Raw genomic sequence first — 19,527 nt, forward strand, 5'->3', positions numbered from 1 at the left:
CAAATCATTTTACAGCATTTCATCACATTTTTTGAATGCAATATTGTTGAATCACTACTTTAACAGCAAGTTAGATTGTCACATAGAAATTATATAAAGAAACAGGGCAACAAACTTAGTGCCGCCTATTTCAAACATTGCCATTAGTAACCGTGCTAATTAACTTGTACAAAACTAGTAGATATCAAACTAATTCTATTACAGGTAAAGGTTGGAATCTTAGGAAGGCTAGAAGCAAGAATGATCTAGAATAACTGGAAAACCACCAACACAACCATTATCTCGTCCAATACATTACTAATTATTTAAAATGTCATGAATTGTTATCGCACGCCTCATTGCAATGTGCCAAAATCAACCGTGAAGTGCTGATGTAAATCGATATTGAATTCAGGCCAAACTATGTGCTTCAAATTTAAAATTCTATTGACATGGCACCTGCCAGAAAATAAAGTAAAAAAATGACTACATTACATCATACAAAACAAACTATTAACAACCCAGGCAGAAAGTCTGATGACTATAAGCAATCAGAGTTGGCAGTCAGTCGTAGCAGGGGGAGGCCTGGCCTGCCTAGCAGATGGCAGCACATCGCAGTTTTTCGTCGGGCCAGGAAGAGCATTCCATCTTCTCCTGGCCCCAAAAATTCTCCCAGTTGTTTGATTGTTTTTGGATTGCCCTTTACGCTCTGGCATTTGTACTTGAAAACTGCAAACAGGATACTACAACTTGCATAGGACCCCTATTTGCACATGTAAATAGCTTCCCGTTTGTTTCGGGTGAGAGTATTGGATACCCATTTACAGGCCAGCCTGAAAATTGCATCAGGCCGGCGTTGGGGCTGAAGGGGCGGCTGCTATTCCCCTTTTATTTTCAACTGCCGCACATTTCATAAATGGGGTGACTGACAGTTGAAAATTCCTCCGCCTCTGGATCTTTACAACCAGCAAAGGAGATTTGCATCCAATCACCCTGGGTCCAATTTGAATGCAGGTCCTGCAGATGGAAGAGCCATCATCATATGCAATCCCTCAGAATCGAGGAAGACTTGCTTCCATTCCTAAAGTGAGTTCTTTGATGGCTGAACAATCCAATACAAGAGCCATAGACCGTCACAGGTGGGACAGATATTCGTCGGGGGAAGGGGGTGGGGGGGGGGGGGAGGGTGGGACTGATTTACCACATTGCTCCTTCTGCTGCCTGCGCCTGACCTCTTCACGCTCGTGGCGTTGAGATTCGAAGAGATCAACGCCATCCCGGATGCACTTTCTCCACCTAGGGCAGTCTTTGGCCAGGGACTCCCAGGTGTCAGTGGTGATGTCGCACTTCATCAGGGAGGCTTTGAGGGTGTCCTTGCAGATGGAAGACCAGTACTTAACCCACTGCGCCACTCAGCAACCCTGCACCCCCACTTATGCACTTTTCAACACAGCACAGCTAATTTTCCCTCACTAACCTTGTAACACCAAGGGCAATTGCCCTACCCTTACCTACCCACTAGCTGAGATCAACTAATTCAGCACTGGCTGAGGTCCATTAATTCAGCACAAAATAAGAACTATATCAGGAAACTTTCTAGTCTGTATGGCTCAGTACTGCACCACATAGTACATTTATCCACTGAACCATCAGGGGAACTCAAGTTTGAGCCTTCTGACTAGTAGATCATATTCCTGTAGTTAGATATAATGCATATATTGTCAGGTGACACTGGACATTGCGTTCTTCTAAAACTTGGATCAGCACTATGCATTTGCAGGTTGAGACATCCCTGCACTAGTGCAATGTTGCTTTGAGTCTAACATCAGTCCTATTCTGTAATAATAGTTTTGAATCTGCACTTTTAACTTCAGATATGGACATATCAACCATAAAAATGTTTTGTGCAAGTAAGTGGAGATTTCTGCTGGACAAAAATTCTCAATTATACAAGTAACTTGCTAATAAAAGAGAATGTTCGAAGCACACCTGCAGAGATTTTCTTTTCATAAAGAGAAGCACCTTGAAAGTTGGACTTTGAAGCATCCCATAAAAGGTCCTGTCACACTAAATATCTCCAGAGATTACTTCAAAGTCCAAAGGCATTTGTACCAATGTTAGAACAGACATTATCTGTGCCTAATAAATAAAAATGCACAACATAAAACTACCACAGTTCAGCACTAAGCGGATTTCGGAAACCACAAACATTGCTGGTATGGAAGCCATTCTAGTGAAATAAAAGGGGATTGAGAGTTGAAGCCTAAACAAACACTGGACATCATTTTATCAAGTATATTTGCATTTAAACACTCAATTAGGGCTCATCCTTATGGCCCATCTGTGTTTACAGTGCTTGATAATCATACCTAAACATGCCTAAAAACACTTGCAGGCAGACATTATAGCCCGGATTTTAATGTGAGGCGACATTGTGAGCGTCAAGCTTGCCTTGCCTCATCAAAGTGAGGCCTGAGCCATTTTAACTTCTTGGCCTCATTCAAATAGACCGAGCCTCACTCCTGCCTTCACCTGGCATCAATAACATCAGGCCATTGAGCGGAAGTTGCATTTGCGGGGCAAGAAGCCACAGCCGGGGACCTGTGGGAATTGTCTCCGGCAGTCAGGTCAGTGGTGGAGGGATAGGGTAGGCTATCGTGGTCAGGAATGGATGCTGGGATCCAAGTTTCCTTGTTGGGAGAGGGGCTAAAATTAAGGCTCATGATTCCTAAAGGAGATCATAAAACTGTGTGCACTTATGCAGTTAGGCCTAGAAAACAATTTCAAGACAAGGACGGCTCTTGTCAGTAGTCGTCAAGGTGACAACTGCTTTAGACGTTTGTGCCAGAGTCCTTTCAAGAAATAGGAGCTATTTGCCAATCTTTCAACCTGTAGTACATAGTTTCTGAGGTTTATGTCTGCATGGATAACTGAGCAAAATGAGACAAACGAGAGAATCCTGCACTTCTATCATCTGGCTGGATTTCCTAAAAGCATAGACATTATTGTTGGCATTCATGTGGCCATACAGGGCTCTACCGCCAATGCTGTTCCCTCATGAGCAGAAAGAAGTCCCACTCTATGAATATACAGCTGATCTGTAACCAAAGGAACAGAGCCAGCAGTACTACCGTGGCAATTTCCTTGATTCATGTTATACCAATGCACAGTACCACGATTATTAGAAAAGTCAGAAAAATTAAATGGATGGCTGCCAGGGACCAAGGCTTTCTACTGCAATCAAAGCTGCTTACGCCATTGGACATGCAAGAGATATATAATGAGGCACGCACAGATTATTAGCATCCTTAATTAGCTGCTTTATTAAGTGTGTGGGTGTGTGGTGTGGTGCGCGGGGTGTGTGTGTGCGCGCGGGCGTGCAGGGTGCGTGTGGGTGCATATCTTGAGGAAATTCAGCACTTGGGGGATTAATTAATCTTTGAAAAACTTGTTGGTCCACTAGCAGTGATACAATCTGGTTCAAAACTTGCTGAAATCATCTAAACAAAACCAGACCTGGGACGAGAGGAAACAGGAAGGAACTTACTGAAAAATGATATCCTGCTGCAATGATCTAGCAACACCCTGCCGTGGGGAATTCTTTGTCTTTACATTTTGAATTAGAAAAAAAAGTGTTCAAAAATGTTTGTATCCTAAATGCTTTAAATTTGCTCTAAGCTTTTGGATAATCTACAAAGCAAAGGGTAAGATTCCTGGATATTTGGCAATGCTCATATTACATGTAGTCCTCTTCAACCAAGTGCTTTACACCGGTTCATCAAAATTCTCACCAAGAATAATTTAAAGTGATTTGTAAATGGTGAACCACTATTTTAGATTAACTTTACAAGTTAGATAGCGAATATACAGTTTTACACATTCAATCAATCCTCATTGCTACAATCCCAGACCTTGCAAAATTGTATTTTGTAAACAAAATTGAGGCATTTGCTCAGCACTGCGTCCTCGTCCCACACTTCACTTCTCTTAGCCCTCTGCCCAACTCAGGTCTCAGTACTGCCCCAACCTCAAATGGATTTTCTCAATGAAGCCTGCGAATTGTTTCCACAGAGTGCCGGTTTCTGAGCTGGTACTTCCTTTATTTCCCGGCTCCCCAAACAGACGCGCAACCAATAAGCAGCACGAATAGCGATAGTTGCACGCCTGACACATAAGTAATGAGATCCCAATGCAAATTTTCCGTGTACCCTTCGCCCATGTGAGCAGGCATATACCAACCCCCCTGCTGTCTGTTTTCGGGCACAATTAAATTTCTATGCCCATGTATCAAAAAGAGAGTGCAAAATGAGGTGCTACATCTAATTTGGGCCACTCTATGGGTTGAAATAAAAATGTAACCCTGTATACACTAGATTCCCTATTGTAAGGTTGTTTTGATACTTCATTTATTGGAGTCACTCTGTCTATTTTACAGCATTCTTGTCCACTTACAGCAGAGCACAAAACCGCTGTAAACAAAGTGACAACATTGCTTTCGGAAGCACAAAAACTGCAGGAGACCCGGAGGGACCACAAATCTTCTAGAATTTTTGAGAATGTAACTAGTAGAGTGGACAAGGGAGAACCAGTGGATGTGGTGTATTTAGACTTTCAAAAGGCTTTTGACAAGGTCCCACACAAGAGATTAGTGTGCACATGGTATTGGGGGTAATGTATTGACGTGGATAGAGAACTGGTTGGCAGACAGGAAGCAAAGAGTAGGAATAAACAGGTCCTTTTCAGAATGGCAGGCAGTGACTAGTGGGGTACCGCAAGGTTCAGTGCTAGGACCCCAGCTATTTACAATATACATTAATGATTTAGACGAAGGAATTGAATGTAATATCTCCAAGTTTGCAGATGACACTAAGCTGGGTGGCAGTGTGAGCTGTGAGGAGGATGCTAAGAGGCTGCAGGGTGACTTGGACAGGTTAGGTGCGTGGGCAAATGCATGGCAGATGCGATATAATGTAGATAAATATGTGGTTATCCACTTTGGTGGTAAAAATAGGAAGGCAGATTATCTGAATGGTGACAGATTAGTAAAAGGGGAGGTGCAACGAGACCTGGGTGTCATGGTACATCAGTCATTGAAAGTTGGCATACAGGTACAGCAGGCAGTGAAGAAGGCAAATGACATGTTGGCCTTCATAGCGAGAGGATTTGAGTAGAGGAGCAGGGAGGTCTTACTACAGTTGTACAGGGCCTTGGTGAGGCCACACCTTGAATATTGAGTACAGTTTTGGTCTCCTAATCTGAGGAAGGACATTCTTGCTATTGAGGGAGTGCAACGAAGGTTCACCAGACTGATGCCTGGGATGACAGGACTGACATATGAAGAAAGACTGGATCGACTGGATTCACTGGAATTTAGAAGAATGAGAGGGGATCTCATTCTAGAAACATATAAAATTCTGACGGGATTGGACAGGTTAGATGCTGGAAGAATGTTCCAGATGTTGGGGAAATCCAGAACCAGGAGTCACAGTCTAAGGATAAGGGGTAAGCCATTTAGGACCGAGATGAGGAGAAACTTCTTCATTCAGAGAGTTGTGAGCATGTGAAATTCTCTACAACAGAAAGTTGTTGAGGCCAGTTCGTCGGATATATTCAAAAGGGAGTTAGATGTGGCTCTTACAGCTAAAGGGATCAAGGGGTATGGAGAGAAAGCAGAAATGGAGTACTGAAGTGCATGATCAGCCATGATCATATTGAATGGTGGCATAGGCTCGAAGGGCCGAATGGCCTGCTCCTGCAATTATTTTCTATGTTTCTATGTTCAATGTTTCTAAAGAGCAGCAGGACACCCGACTGAAGCAGGCTAGGGCCGGAGTGGCAGCAAAAATGAAGAGGGGGCAGTGGGGGCTGGATGAAACAGAGCAGTCCAGGATAGATAAAATTGAAATTAAAAAGATAACATTAAAAATAAAACTTACAAGCTTTGCTGTAGAGAGGGGTAAAATGGGTTGAAAATGAAAATAATGGCTGGAGGTGAAGACTCATGAAACAGCATCATGTAATAGCTTGTAATTACACCATGACAAGTAATCGTTTACATAGTAATTCCCATTATAAATGTTGACATGAAGCATTACTAAAAAAATCCTGACAGGTATGTGCCATACACAAAATTAGTGATAATTCAAAAGGTATTTTTATCAAGTTTATTAAATGCAGATTCAAATTGTTGATGGCTTTGCTCTTGTAGCTCCATGAAGGCACAAACATAGGTGAGCAAGTGTATTCATATACTCACACCTGCATTACACAAGAGTAGGATATGTGTTCTCAACTATAATTCCAACATGACAAGTAACTAAACACATCGTCAGGGGAAGGCTCTTTCTGACAGAGGGGAAAATCAAGCATTTATATGCATTAAATCAGAGGGCAGATAGTTCATACTGCTGTCATGTACACCTAAAGAGCACCACTGGTCGAGACGATGCCTGCGCCCTATCTTTCAGTTGGGAACTGTGATATGGCTTGAGGGTGGGGCCCTAACAAGGGGAAGAAATTCAAATAAAATGGAAAGGAAAGAAAGGTTAAACTGATGAGCATCATCTTCTCTGCCTTTCCCCTTAAACTTCATATCTGCATTATACAATGCCCATTCCCCTTTACACTGATTGTATTTAAAATGGGACACTTCAGTCATTTTCTTAAGTTTAAGACAAGAACAAAAGGGAGCAAAAAAGAGAAACAAACACTACTTTCTATTTTCATAAAGTTCTTCAAGTTCTTTACGTGAAGACATGTTGGCTCTGCCAAAATATAAAATAAAAACAAGAACCATGCTGCAAAATTTGGCAAAAAGGTTAAACTAACTACAGCAATGGAGTTGCCCCATTAAAACGCAAATTAACTCCAAACAGCTATTCCTTATCAAGTGCGCAAACCAGGGTCCATAGAACAGACGCTCATAGCTGGTGTGACCTTTACACAAACATCTGATAAGCAGCTCAGCTAAGACAGGAGTAAGAATGTTATGGCCACCGTCCAAAATACACTAAGAAAAATATCTGATCCACTTCAAACAACTCCAATTCTTATTCCAGTTCCGTAGATCGCCAAAACACAAACTGTAACCCAGTACTTGGGAGTTATGGTATTTTCTGGTATCACACATTGTATAACACCAGCAATAACAAAAGTGCACTCAAGATGAAATGTTGTGAAGTGATTGCAAGTTTGTGTGTATCAAGTTAACTGTCAATATTTTTGCACTTATATTTTTAATTTTCCAGGCTACTCGCACCCAACACCGTTCTTCCAAATATAAGAGATTAATCCATTTGCTTGTTACTTCTGTTGTATTATAGATCAACAATTATTAGAGCCTAGGGAATCAAAAATATCTCTCACCCTAGTGAGTGAGCTAGTATACTACTAATTACCCATATCCTCAAATTGCACTAGCAGTCTGCAGTGTTACAGATTTATGGATGCACAGGTTCAAAAAATGTTTAAATTATTGATGCATAACTCTTAAAAATCCATGCAGCTGAATCTTGCCTCTTTGCCTCTAAAATGAAGAGAGCTTGTTTCTTTTGAAGAGATGCATTTTACAGTTACTGTTCTGTGTTGTTTTTTATGGTAATTCCTGCGGTTTTTTAATTGATGTTATTAAACAAAAGAGGCTACTCAATAAAATGTGTGTCAAAAGTCTAAAATGGTTAGAAGCACTGAGATTTAAGTGGTGCTAACTTCATCTAAATTTAGACAACACCGAACTAAACATTGAAGCACTAAACAAGCTCAAAAAAGGCACCTCCAATATGAATCTCAAAGTCAACAAAATATACCTAAATACCTTACAGAATTTTATTAGTTAGGCAAATATGACAGAGTTCATGGGGTGTTTTTCATTCCAGGTACAGAAGACCCAATTTTAGAAAAAAAGACCCCGATATTACTTCTTTTTCCTTTGTAGCATTAATTCCTGAATTTTAATACAATACCCTTTAATTCTACACATGGTATCTGGACTTTTAGGTGATAATTTGTCCAATTTTTTTTAAAGTATATATATATGTACATGTGAGAATGATCATCCCATGGAACAGTGAACTGGTTGTTTAATTCCTATACAGTGAATGCTTTAGAATGAATTGGGTGGTCCCAGCAAACCAGAACACAAAAGTAGACTGTGGAAGCTAAAGTCAGAAAGCAGCTCATTGGATGCTGTTTGGCTGGTACTTACCTTGGCTGTACGCTCCACGGCGTGAACTTTGGGCTGACCATAAGACAGAGATAAAAAAACTTAAAACAAATCATAATGTAAGCAAAATCACTACCTACCGTCAAACTGAAAAATGAAAAATCAAATTAAATTTAAAAATAAAATGATGAATGAAATGACAGCATGTTCAATCCGTTTATTAGTTAATAAGAAAAATCAGATATGAGAAAAGCCTATTTATCGCATTAAGCTCAAATTCAAGTACTTTCCCATCATAGTGTCTAACTGCATTTTGAGCTTTGTTAAACCTGATGAAACAGATTTTTCCAAAAATTATGACTTGAGTAAAGATGTTCTTCCTAATATCTTCTGAATTAATTTTTCAACCATTTCAATTTATATTCTTGGATCCTACCTTGCCCCGAAATAACATCCTGGATTTATTTACCTTATTTATACCATTTAATACTTTATATACCTTGATGAGGTCCCATCTTAGCCGCCTTCATTGTAGAATGTAAAGCAGATACTTTTCTAATATTTCCTGATCACTTATTCGTTTTAGATTTGAAATGATTCTTGTTGCTCTTTCCAGTGAACATATATATTTTTTGCGGTGTGGCAACTAATAAAAAATGTAGTATTTGTGTGATTCAATCAGTAGATTGTAAAGCTTCAGCTTGACTTCTGTAAACTTTTATTTTACCAATCTGGTTATAGAAAGTGCCAATTATTGCTACCCAGATCAATTTCTAAATCCTCCTGTACTAAATCAATTTAATTAATTGCATACTTATATACATATTTCAACCTATGTGCAGTATCAGTGCTAAATTTAATTTACTATTTATCTAATTGCATAAGCAATCTAAGTTCTTAAGTACATTTGTTTCTCTTTTTTCCCCACTCAGTGTAAATGTGTCAGATATTCATGTATTTGAAACAAATGGAGTCCAAGCCCTATGGGACTTCACTTAATAACTCCCCAGTCTGATACTATATATCTCACAAGTATTCAGTTTCCTATTTTATATCCAATCCTATTTTTGAACCCGAATTCCAGAAGCTTTTAGTTTAAGCAGCAGTCTTTCATGTGGAACTTTCACAAAAGTTTTCATAAAAGTAACAACTGTATTTGGATGGTGTCACTCTCCACTTTATCATCAAAGGTGTCCAGGAGGTTTTTCAGGTAGGATCCTCCCTTCTAAGTACATACTGGCTGCTTTTTATAAAAGTATCGTTACAAAGCTTCTACCCCTTCCTTTCTTGTTATTGATGATTAGCTAATGGCCCTGTCATTGTTGAGTTATTTTTGATGCCCTTTTTAAATAGTCTGCATCCAGTCCTAAGCAACATCATCAGTGCTCACCGATTCTTCCCTGCCATTAAGCCACAGCTCCATAAATTTCCTTTAACATTCTAGGATATATACCATCTGACCCACGGCATTTATTACTATTAAGTCCTTCCTGATTTATCAAATTATTTTGCCAACTGACTTTAAAAACAGAAGAAAGCAATACCTGGCTTCATCACGTGATACTGCAGAATATTGTTCACCTTTAAACTCATTGTAATATTCCAGAATGAGCAATATACATACTTATTGAATATATTGGTCATTTTATTGAATAGTACAGGACAAACCTCACTTAAGCAGTTATTTTATAACTATATCAAGGTAAAAAGGTCTCCAAAACATTGAAATTTACATACCTGATGAACAGCAATGGATTCAAATAAACAGAATTTCATGAAACCTAAAATGTGCATCTCTGCTTTGAGCTCTCTTTTCAACAGTCCGATCCTTGTGTCTTCACTCACATTTTAGCACAATATTGTATTAAAACTCACTATGAATTTCACTTTTGAATTTATTTTCAAATTTTTTATTATGTGTTTAAATGAATATAATGCATTATAAATTACTCAAGAAAAAACAATTAAATTATTTTTAAGTTTAAAAATCAGGAAATCTGTCTGTACACCACACTCCGGAAAGTTGCAAGCATTAGTTAAGTTTAAAAGAAACATTTTTTTTTACCTTGACTGATAGCTGGTTCCTTAGATCTGGCAAAAAAAAGGAATAAAGGATTTAAGTGAAATTCAACTAACCAGCTATTAGACAAATCGAATTTTCAAACAAAAATTCAAGCTAAAGACTAATATTTTTTATTAAACATAGATCATACATGATTCCCAATGTCAAAGAACTGAGCTATTAGGAAGGGTTAGAAAAACTCAGCCTTGGAAGGATTAAATGAGTGGCGACCTTATGGAGATGTAATATAGAAAAAAGTTAATCTGGAACACTATTTCAAGTTAAACCTCAACTGCAGTATAAACTGGTGAAAGGTACGGTCAGGGTTGGAGTAAGGAGTCATTACTTCCTTACAAGGAGTTATCAATATGAGAAATAGTCTTCTGGGTAGGCTAGTGGAGGCAAAAACTCTGCAATCATTTAAAAGGTAGGAGATGCTTTGACAGGGTATTGTAGGTTTTATGGCCCCAAGTTTCCACACGCGGCAAAACAGGCACCCCTCTGAGCTGGGCACCCGTTTTTCGCGCCGAAAACGGCGCCTGAAAAAAAAAAGCGCTATTCTCGAGCGCTTTGCAGCTCGATGTCGGCGCGGCGCGGCGTCCAGGGGGCGGAGCCTACCACTCGCGCCGATTTTGTAAGTAGGAGGGGGCGGGTACCATTTAAATTAGTTTTTTTCGTGCCGGCAACCCTGCGCGTGCGCGTTGGAGCATTCGCGCACGCGCAGTGTGAAGGAAACATTGGCACTCGGCCATTTTTGTAGTTCTTTGTAGCTGTTCAATTTTTAACATTTTTTAATAAAACCACATTGCCCTTCCATGATCAGCACTGAGGCTTCTTGCAGCAGGGAGAAGGCTGCAGGAAGCCTCAGAAGTTGAGGCAGCCGTTTCCCAACGGGCCCGACCGACGACAGGGGGCCTCCCCCCCCTCCGCCGTCGGGAATGGCTGCCTCAACTTCTGAGGCTTCCTGCAGCCTTCTCCCTGCCTCCCCCCCCGCTGCCGTCGCTCGGGCTCTCACTGCCTCCCCCCCGCTGCCGTCGGTCGGGCCCTCACTGCCTCCCCCCCACTGCCGGCAGTCGGGCCCTCACTGCCTCCCCCCCGCTGTCGTCGGTTGGGCCCTCACTGCCTCCCCCCCACTGCCGGCAGTCGGGCCCTCACTGCCTCCCCCCCGCTGCCGTCGGTCGGGCCCTCACTGCCTCCCCCCCCGCTGCCGTCGGTCGGGCCCTCACTGCCTCCCCCCCGCTGCCGTCGGTTGGGCCCTCACTGCCTCCCTCCCCACTGCCGTCGGGAACGGCTGCCTCAAATAGTGAGGCTTCCTGCAGCCTTCTCCCTGCCTGAAAGGCCTGCCTGAAGCACTTTCACACAGGTAGGATCATGGTTTATTTAATCTTTTCTTTGCTTATAAATTTTTATTCCGGTTGGAATTATTTGTATAATATTTGTATAAGTATAACTAAGGATTTATTGTAGAATGTAATGACTTCCCTTCGCTCCCCCCTCGTTCTGGATGCCTAATTTGTAACCTGCGCCTGATTTTTTAATGTGTAGACAAGGTTTTTTCAGGCCTACAAAAATCTTCACTTGCTCCATTCTAAGTTAGTTTGGAGTACGTTTTCACTGTGGAAACTTTCAAATCAGGCGTCAGTGGCCGGACACGCCCCCTTTTGAAAAAAAAATTCTGTTCAAAAGTGAAACCGTTCTACCTGACTAGAACTGCAGAAAACTTAAATGTGGAGAATTCCGATTTCTAAGATACTCCGTTCTCCACCAATTGCTCCTAAAAATCAGGAGCAAATCATGTGGAAACTTGGGACCTATAGAAGGAAAACCAAGGCCTCCTCATTCCCCCTTGCACATTTAATTCTGCCCACATTATATTGTTCAGTTTCAGAGAAAAGACTTGCATTTATATAGCACCTTTCCCAACCACCAAATGTTACAAAGTGTTTTATAGCCAATTAAGTACTTTTTGAAGTGTAGTCACTCTTGTGGCAGCCAATTTGCACACAGCAAGCTGCCACAAACAGCAATGTGATCATGACCAGATAATCTGTTTCAGTGATGTTGATTGAGGAATAAATATTAGCCAGGACACCGGGGTAACTCCCCTACCCCTCTTCTAAATAGTGCCATGGGATCTTTTATGTCCACTCGAGAAAGCAGACTTGGGTTAACGCCTCATCTGAAAGACAGCACATCAGACAGTGCAGCACTGGAGTGTCAGCCCAGATTTTTCTGCACAAGTCTCTGGAGTGAGACGTGAACCCACAACCTTCTGACTCACGAGGGGAGAGTGCTACCCACTGAACACTGGCTGAAAGTCACAAAAAAACATCTGGCATTGAAACTGAAATTATTTTACAGAAATTGAATATGAAATGCAAAAGTGTTAGCCTTCAGCAAAATATTCAACAACTACAGTCCGTTTATATGGGGCAATATACTATGCACACCACATCAAGCACAGATCTACATGTATATGAGGTGGGAGGAATTGGAGGATCTTATGTTCTCATCAAGGTAAAATCAACAGTGCTGAGAAATTCAATTTCACTTTTGACACCCATTGTGAGCACCAAGCACTGTCAACGCAGGTACTGCAAAACCTGATGCAGAATAGAGTTCCATATACTCCTTCCAAAGATGTATCTCTTGCTGGACTGAGATGACATTTTCTATTTCCCACATCAGCCATTATGGCTTTTGAGTGAAGCTGTCAATTTATGCAATACTGTAAATAGACTGCAGTATAAATGCAACAGGTGTGCCACCAAACCCAGCACATTACACACACTTTTGGTAAGCATGTTCAAGTGCACACAAAAGTAACCAAAGGAAAAAGGAATGCTCAGAGCCCAATCCTGACTAACTGCTTGTAAATAGCAGGAATCCAATATTAATACACAAACAGCAAGAGAACAAAAATATTAAGATTGACCCATGATCTTGATCCCTTCCTGCAACTGGTAAAAGCATAAAGTACAAATGCTCACTAATGTCTACTTGCATCACTATAAAATCAGTACAAACATTATAGATCCAGCATTAGCCTACTAATCAAATGATGGCGAAGAACATACATGTATCAGTCACATAATTTCTTATCAGCAAATAATTATGGAAAAGCTGTATACTTGACATCATGGCGCAAGACAGCGAGATGTATGCCCCACAAGTGACTTGCGAGTCCATGAGACTGCTGCTTACAAGAAAATCTGTGAAACTTCAGACTTCAGCTGAAATATGTGGATTTTGACTAAATTCAAACAGAAGTTGATCTTTCTTGATGTATTGGTTATGAACAGTGACTATGAAGTAAAAGAACAATCCTCTCAAATTCCAGAATTCAAGGTCAGCTTTAAGTAATGGTTACCTTCACAATACTATATTATTATAGGCAGACCGATTCAGAATGGTACATGCAACAGATTATCGTGATGATGCGCATCTAAGCACGATAAAGAGAAGTACAAAAAAAGATTGCCTGCAATCTGAAATCAAGGTCAAGGATAGAAATATGTTGGCTAGCATGTTAGAAAATGGTTATCTGCACAGCTTTAGGAAAGAGATTTTGTTTTAGATATTCTACACATGAAAGATTAAACATGCAATAAACAATGAAAGATACAATTGCCATGATGTCACTAGATGAAACTTAATAATGAACAATGATGGCTATTGAAATCCTGTATGCAATAAATTATTGCTGATTAATATTGACTTCTGATTTTTTTTAAATTTAGCTGGTTGGAAGCTTGGTACAGATATGAATCACAAGCAGCTTTTAAGAATAATGACATTATTCTGGAGGGGTATGGAGAGAAAGTAGGAAAGGGGTACTGAGGGAATGATCAGCCATGATCTTACTGAATGGTGGTGCAGGTTCGAAGGGCCGAATGGCCTACTCGGCACCTATTTTCTATGTTTCTATTGCTATCGCCACAAGAAACTGGATGAAGATTGCAAATGAAAACATATTCTGCACAAGCAGTTTTCCATTTTCATTTGATAGTTGAACTTATTTTACATAATAAAAGGCAAAAGGTTTCATTATAAAAACTAGTAACATCTTTTGGTAAACTTTGTAGCAAATGTAAACACAAGGAAAATCAGACAGCGCAGTTGCCTCTGGAGAAGCTCTAACCATCCTAAGCAAAGGGTAATGATCGACAGGTGTTTTTGTGAGTGGAAGGCTGTTTCCAGTGGGGTTCCGCAGGGCTCAGTCCCTTGCTTTTTGTGGTATATAACAATAATTTGGACTAGTGGGTATAATTAAGAAGTTTGCAGATGATACTAAAATAGGCTGTGTGGTTGACAATGAAGAAGCTGTAGACTGCAGGAAGATATCAATGGACTGTTCAGGAGGGCAGAACAGTGGCAAATGGAATTCAATCAAGAGAAGTGTGAGGTAATGCATTTGGGGAGGGCCAACAAGGAATACACATTAAATGGTAGGACATTGAGAAGTGTAGAGGAACAGAGGGACCTTGGAGTGCATGTCCACAGATCCCTGAAGGTAGCAGGCCAGATAAGGTGGTTAAGAAGTCATATGGGATACTTGCCTTTATTAGCCGAGACATAGAATATAAGAGCAGGTAGGTTATGCTTAACTGTATAAAACACTAGTTAGACCACAGCTAGAGTACTGTGTACAGTTCTGGTCACCACATTACAAGAAATATGTGATTGCACTGGAGAGGGTACAGAGGAGATTTACGAGAATGTTGCCTGGACTGGAGAATTTTAGCTATGAGGAAAAATTGGATAGGCTGGGGTTGTTTTCTTTGGAACAAAGGAGGCTGAGTGGAGACCTAATTGAGGTGTATAAAATTATGAGGGGCCTAGATAGAACGGATCGGAAGGACCTATTCCCCTTTGCAGAGGGGAATTTTTTTCACCCAGAGGGTGGTGGAGATCTGGAATTCACTGCCTCACCACAAAAGTACGTGATATGCACTTGAAGTGACATAACCTACAAGGCTACGGACCAAGAGCTGGAAAGTGGGATTAGGCTGGATAGCTCTTTGTCGGCCAGCACAGGCACGGTGGGACAAATGGCCTCCTTCTATGCTGTAAATTTCTACGATTCTATGGAACACATGGGTTTCACCATCACCTCCAGAGGCCCATCCACATTCCCCATTATCATGAGAGGCTACTAACAGATTGAGTGGTTCAAACTACTTTTGCTGGTAATTGATGCAATTATTCACTCACTGGACCATATACACCTTCTCCCCCCATTAGTAAGAATACAGCTACCAGAAACAATAGCCCTGATTTTAACCAGAGGGGAGGATGCAGCATGCAGGACAGAAGGGAAGCGGTAATGACGGCGTCACTGTGAAGCTGTTTTAACACCCAGGACTCATTTAAATTTTTCAAGACTGCCTCCCATCTGAAACTGGCGAGGATGACATGAAGTCTGGTGGGTGAGAGCAATATTTTAGGCGACTGAAGGGAGCCATTCCTGCTCCTCCTGGCCCACAAGGAAACGGTTAAAAAGTAGTAATTACTTGAACTTCACTTTGAACTGTGAATGTATCCACTGAGAACTTTTAAAGAGAAGGAATAAAATGGAGTTCTAGTCTTTGCAACTTGTCTAAATTAGTAGTTATCAGTCTAAATTTGGCAACAGCTTTATTTTCCTTCAACTCCCGCCCCAAACTGTTCATCATAATATCTGTACCAGCTTTTCAACAGTGAATTTGCACTGCAACAAAGTTGCCTGCAAGAGTTCATTTTTGAACAAAAATAATTTATTTCAAATATAGCCTGAAAAGTTCATGTTTGCAGATCTAAGTTTACAGGTTACAGCTTTATGAAATAACTGGTTAGTAAACTGGCAGCTAACCATGTGACACAGTAATTCCATAACATCTGTTTCACATTTATATGCAGTATATAGCAGGTGTGACTGACACTCACTGATAGGACTGGTGTCAACTAAACATCAACAAGATGTTAGTGCAACTAAACTGCCAATTTCTTTATAAGAATCTGTATTCTCATGTCAGGCCTGACAAGTTGTTAGTCTCATCCCACCTGGCTGTGGTGCTGTAAGGCACAGATCCAGGGCGTCAATGTAAAATTATAGCAACATTGAGTATGCCCCAACTTCACAACAATGGGAGGAGTAAATTAAATTGTGGTTCCCGACTTAGATCACTGGGAGCATAAAGCCACTACAGTGCAGTACAAAACTGGCATTAATATATTTCTTCCTTCCCATCTCTCTCTTTTGAAAGCCTGCTTGTCTGCCAAATTTGTCTGGCTATTCAATGCCTTTTCCTCTCATTTTCTAGCAAGAAACAAAAGAGGAAATGTATCTGACTAAAGGAACAAGTTGAAAATAGTACATGTAGCAGTTGCAGTATTTAGAAACATAGAAACATAGAAAATAGGTGCAGGAGCAGGCCATTCAGCCCTTCTAGCCTGCACCGCCATTCAATGAGTTCATGGCTGAACATGAAACTTCAGTACCCCCTTCCTGCTTTCTCGCCATAACCCTTGATCCCCCGAGTAGTAAGGACTTCATCTAACTCCCTTTTGAATATATTTAGTGAATTGGCCTCAACTACTTTCTGTGGTAGAGAATTCCACAGGTTCACCACTCTCTGGGTGAAGAAGTTTCTCCTCATCTCGGTCCTAAATGGCTTACCCCTTATCCTCAGACTGTGACCCCTGGTTCTGGACTTCCCCAACATTGGGAACATTCATTCTGCATCTAACCTGTCTAAACCCGTCAGAATTTTAAACGTTTCTATGAGGTCCCCTCTCATTCTTCTGAACTCCAGTGAATACAATCCCAATTGATCCAATCTTTCTTGATAGGTCAGTCCCGCCATCCCGGGAATCAGTCTGGTGAACCTTCGCTGCACTCCCTCAATAGCAAGAATGTCCTTCCTCAAGTTAGGAGACCAAAACTGTACACAATACTCCAGGTGTGGCCTCACCAAGGCCCTGTACAACTGTAGCAACACCTCCCTGCCCCTGTATTCAAATCCCCTCGCTATGAAGGCCAACATGCCATTTGCTTTCTTAACCGCCTGCTGTACCTGCATGCCAACCTTCAATGACTGATGTACCATGACACCCAGGTCTCGTTGCACCTTCCCTTTTCCTAATCTGTCACCATTCAGATAATAGTCTGTCTCTCTGTTTTTACCACCAAAGTGGATAACCTCACATTTATCCACATTATACTTCATCTGCCATGCATTTGCCCACTCACCTAACCTATCCAAGTCACTCTGCAGCCTAATAGCATCCTCCTCGCAGCTCACACTGCCACCCAACTTAGTATCATCCGCAAATTTGGAGATACTGCATTTAATCCCCTCGTCTAAATCATTAATGTACAATGTAAACAGCTGGGGCCCCAGCACAGAACCTTGCGGCACCCCACTAGTCACTGCCTGCCATTCTGAAAAGTACCCGTTTACTCCTACTCTTTGCTTCCTGTCTGACAACCAGTTCTCAATCCACGTCAGCACACTACCCCCAATCCCATGTGCTTTAACTTTGCACATTAATCTCTTGTGTGGGACCTTGTCGAAAGCCTTCTGAAAGTCCAAATATACCACATCAACTGGTTCTCCCTTGTCCACTTTACTGGAAACATCCTCAAAAAATTCCAGAAGATTTGTCAAGCATGATTTCCCTTTCACAAATCCATGCTGACTTGGACCTATCATGTCACCATTTTCCAGATGCACTGCTATGACATCCTTAATAATTGATTCCATCACTTTACCCACTACTGAGGTCAGGCTGACCGGTCTATAATTCCCTGTTTTCTCTCTCCCTCCTTTTTTAAAAAGTGGGGTTACATTGGCTACCCTCCACTCCATAGGAACTGATCCAGAGTCAATGGAATGTTGGAAAATGACTGTCAATGCATCCGCTATTTCCAAGGCCACCTCCTTAAGTACTCTAGGATGCAGTCCATCAGGCCCTGGGGATTTATCGGCCTTCAATCCCATCAATTTCCCCAACACAATTTCCCGACTAATAAAGATTTCCCTCAGTTCCTCTTCTTTACTAGACCCTCTGACCCCTTTTATATCCGGAAGGTTGTTTGTATCCTCCTTAGTGAATACCGAACCAAAGTACTTGTTCAATTGATCCGCCATTTCTTTGCTCCCCGTTATGACTTCCCCTGATTCTGACTGCAGGGGACCTACGTTTGTCTTCACCAACCTTTTTCTCTTTACATACCTATAGAAACTTTTGCAATCCGCCTTAATGTTCCCTGCAAGCTTCTTCTCGTACTCCATTTTCCCTGTCCTAATCAAACCCTTTGTCCTCCTCTGCTGAGTTCTAAATTTCTCCCAGTCCCCAGGTTCGCTGCTATTTCTGGCCAATTTGTATGCCACTTCCTTGGCTTTAATACTATCCCTGATTTCCCTAGATAGCCACGGTTGAGCCACCTTCCCCTTTTTATTTTTACGCCAGACAGGAATGTACAATTGTTGTACTTCATCCATGCGGTCTCTAAATGTCTGCCATTGCCCATCCACAGTCAACCCCCTAAGTATCATTCGCCAATCTATCCTAGCCAATTCACGCCTCATACCTTCAAAGTTACCCTTCTTTAAGTTCTGGACCATGGTCTCTGAAATTACTGTTTCATTCTCCATCCTAATGCAGAATTCCACCATATTATGGTCACTCTTCCCCAAGGGGCCTCGCACAATGAGATTGCTAATTAATCCTCTCTCATTACACAACACCCAGTCTAAGATGGCCTCCCCCCTAGTTGGTTCCTCAACATATTGGTCTAGAAAACCATCCCTTATGCACTCCAGGAAATCCTCCTCCACCGTATTGCTTCCAGTTTGGCTAGCCCAATCTATGTGCATATTAAAGTCACCCATTATAACTGCTGCACCTTTATTGCATGCACCCCTAATTTCCTGTTTGATGCCCTCCCCAACATCCCTATTACTGTTTGGAGGTCTGTACACAACTCCTACTAACGTTTTTTGCCCTTTGGTGTTCTGCAGCTCTACCCATATAGATTCCACATCATCCAAGCTAATGTCTTTCCTAACTATTGCATTAATCTCCTCTTTAACCAGCAATGCTACCCCACCTCCTTTTCCTTTTATTCTATCCTTCCTGAATGTTGAATACCCCTGAATGTTGAGTTCCCAGCCCTGATCATCCTGGAGCCACGTCTCCGTAATCCCAATCACATCATATTTGTTAACATCTATTTGCACAATTAATTCATCCACCTTATTGCGGATACTCCTTGCATTAAGACACAAAGCCTTCAGGCTTGTTTTATTAACACCCTTTGTCCTTTTAGAATTTTGCTGTA

At 41.3% G+C, this 19,527-nt stretch overlaps 1 protein-coding gene across 6 annotated transcripts in view; it reads right to left on the minus strand.

The window, feature by feature from the left end:
- LOC139273066 (echinoderm microtubule-associated protein-like 4) overlaps nucleotides 1-19,527 on the minus strand; it is a 417,356-nt gene that overhangs the window by 119,259 nt on the left and 278,570 nt on the right. For 5 of the 6 annotated variants that reach the window (XM_070889382.1, XM_070889383.1, XM_070889380.1 and 2 more), the window contains 2 exons: nucleotides 10,206-10,231; nucleotides 8,183-8,215 (listed from right to left, as the gene is read on the minus strand). In XM_070889382.1, coding sequence (XP_070745483.1) covers nucleotides 8,183-8,215; nucleotides 10,206-10,231 — 59 coding nt within the window. The remainder of the gene's footprint in view (nucleotides 1-8,182; nucleotides 8,216-10,205; nucleotides 10,232-19,527) is intronic. The other variant, XM_070889381.1, reaches the window with a different exon arrangement.

The sequence above is a fragment of the Pristiophorus japonicus genome, chromosome 9, assembly GCF_044704955.1.
Source record: "Pristiophorus japonicus isolate sPriJap1 chromosome 9, sPriJap1.hap1, whole genome shotgun sequence".
In the NCBI taxonomy this organism is placed as follows: Eukaryota; Metazoa; Chordata; class Chondrichthyes; family Pristiophoridae; genus Pristiophorus; species Pristiophorus japonicus.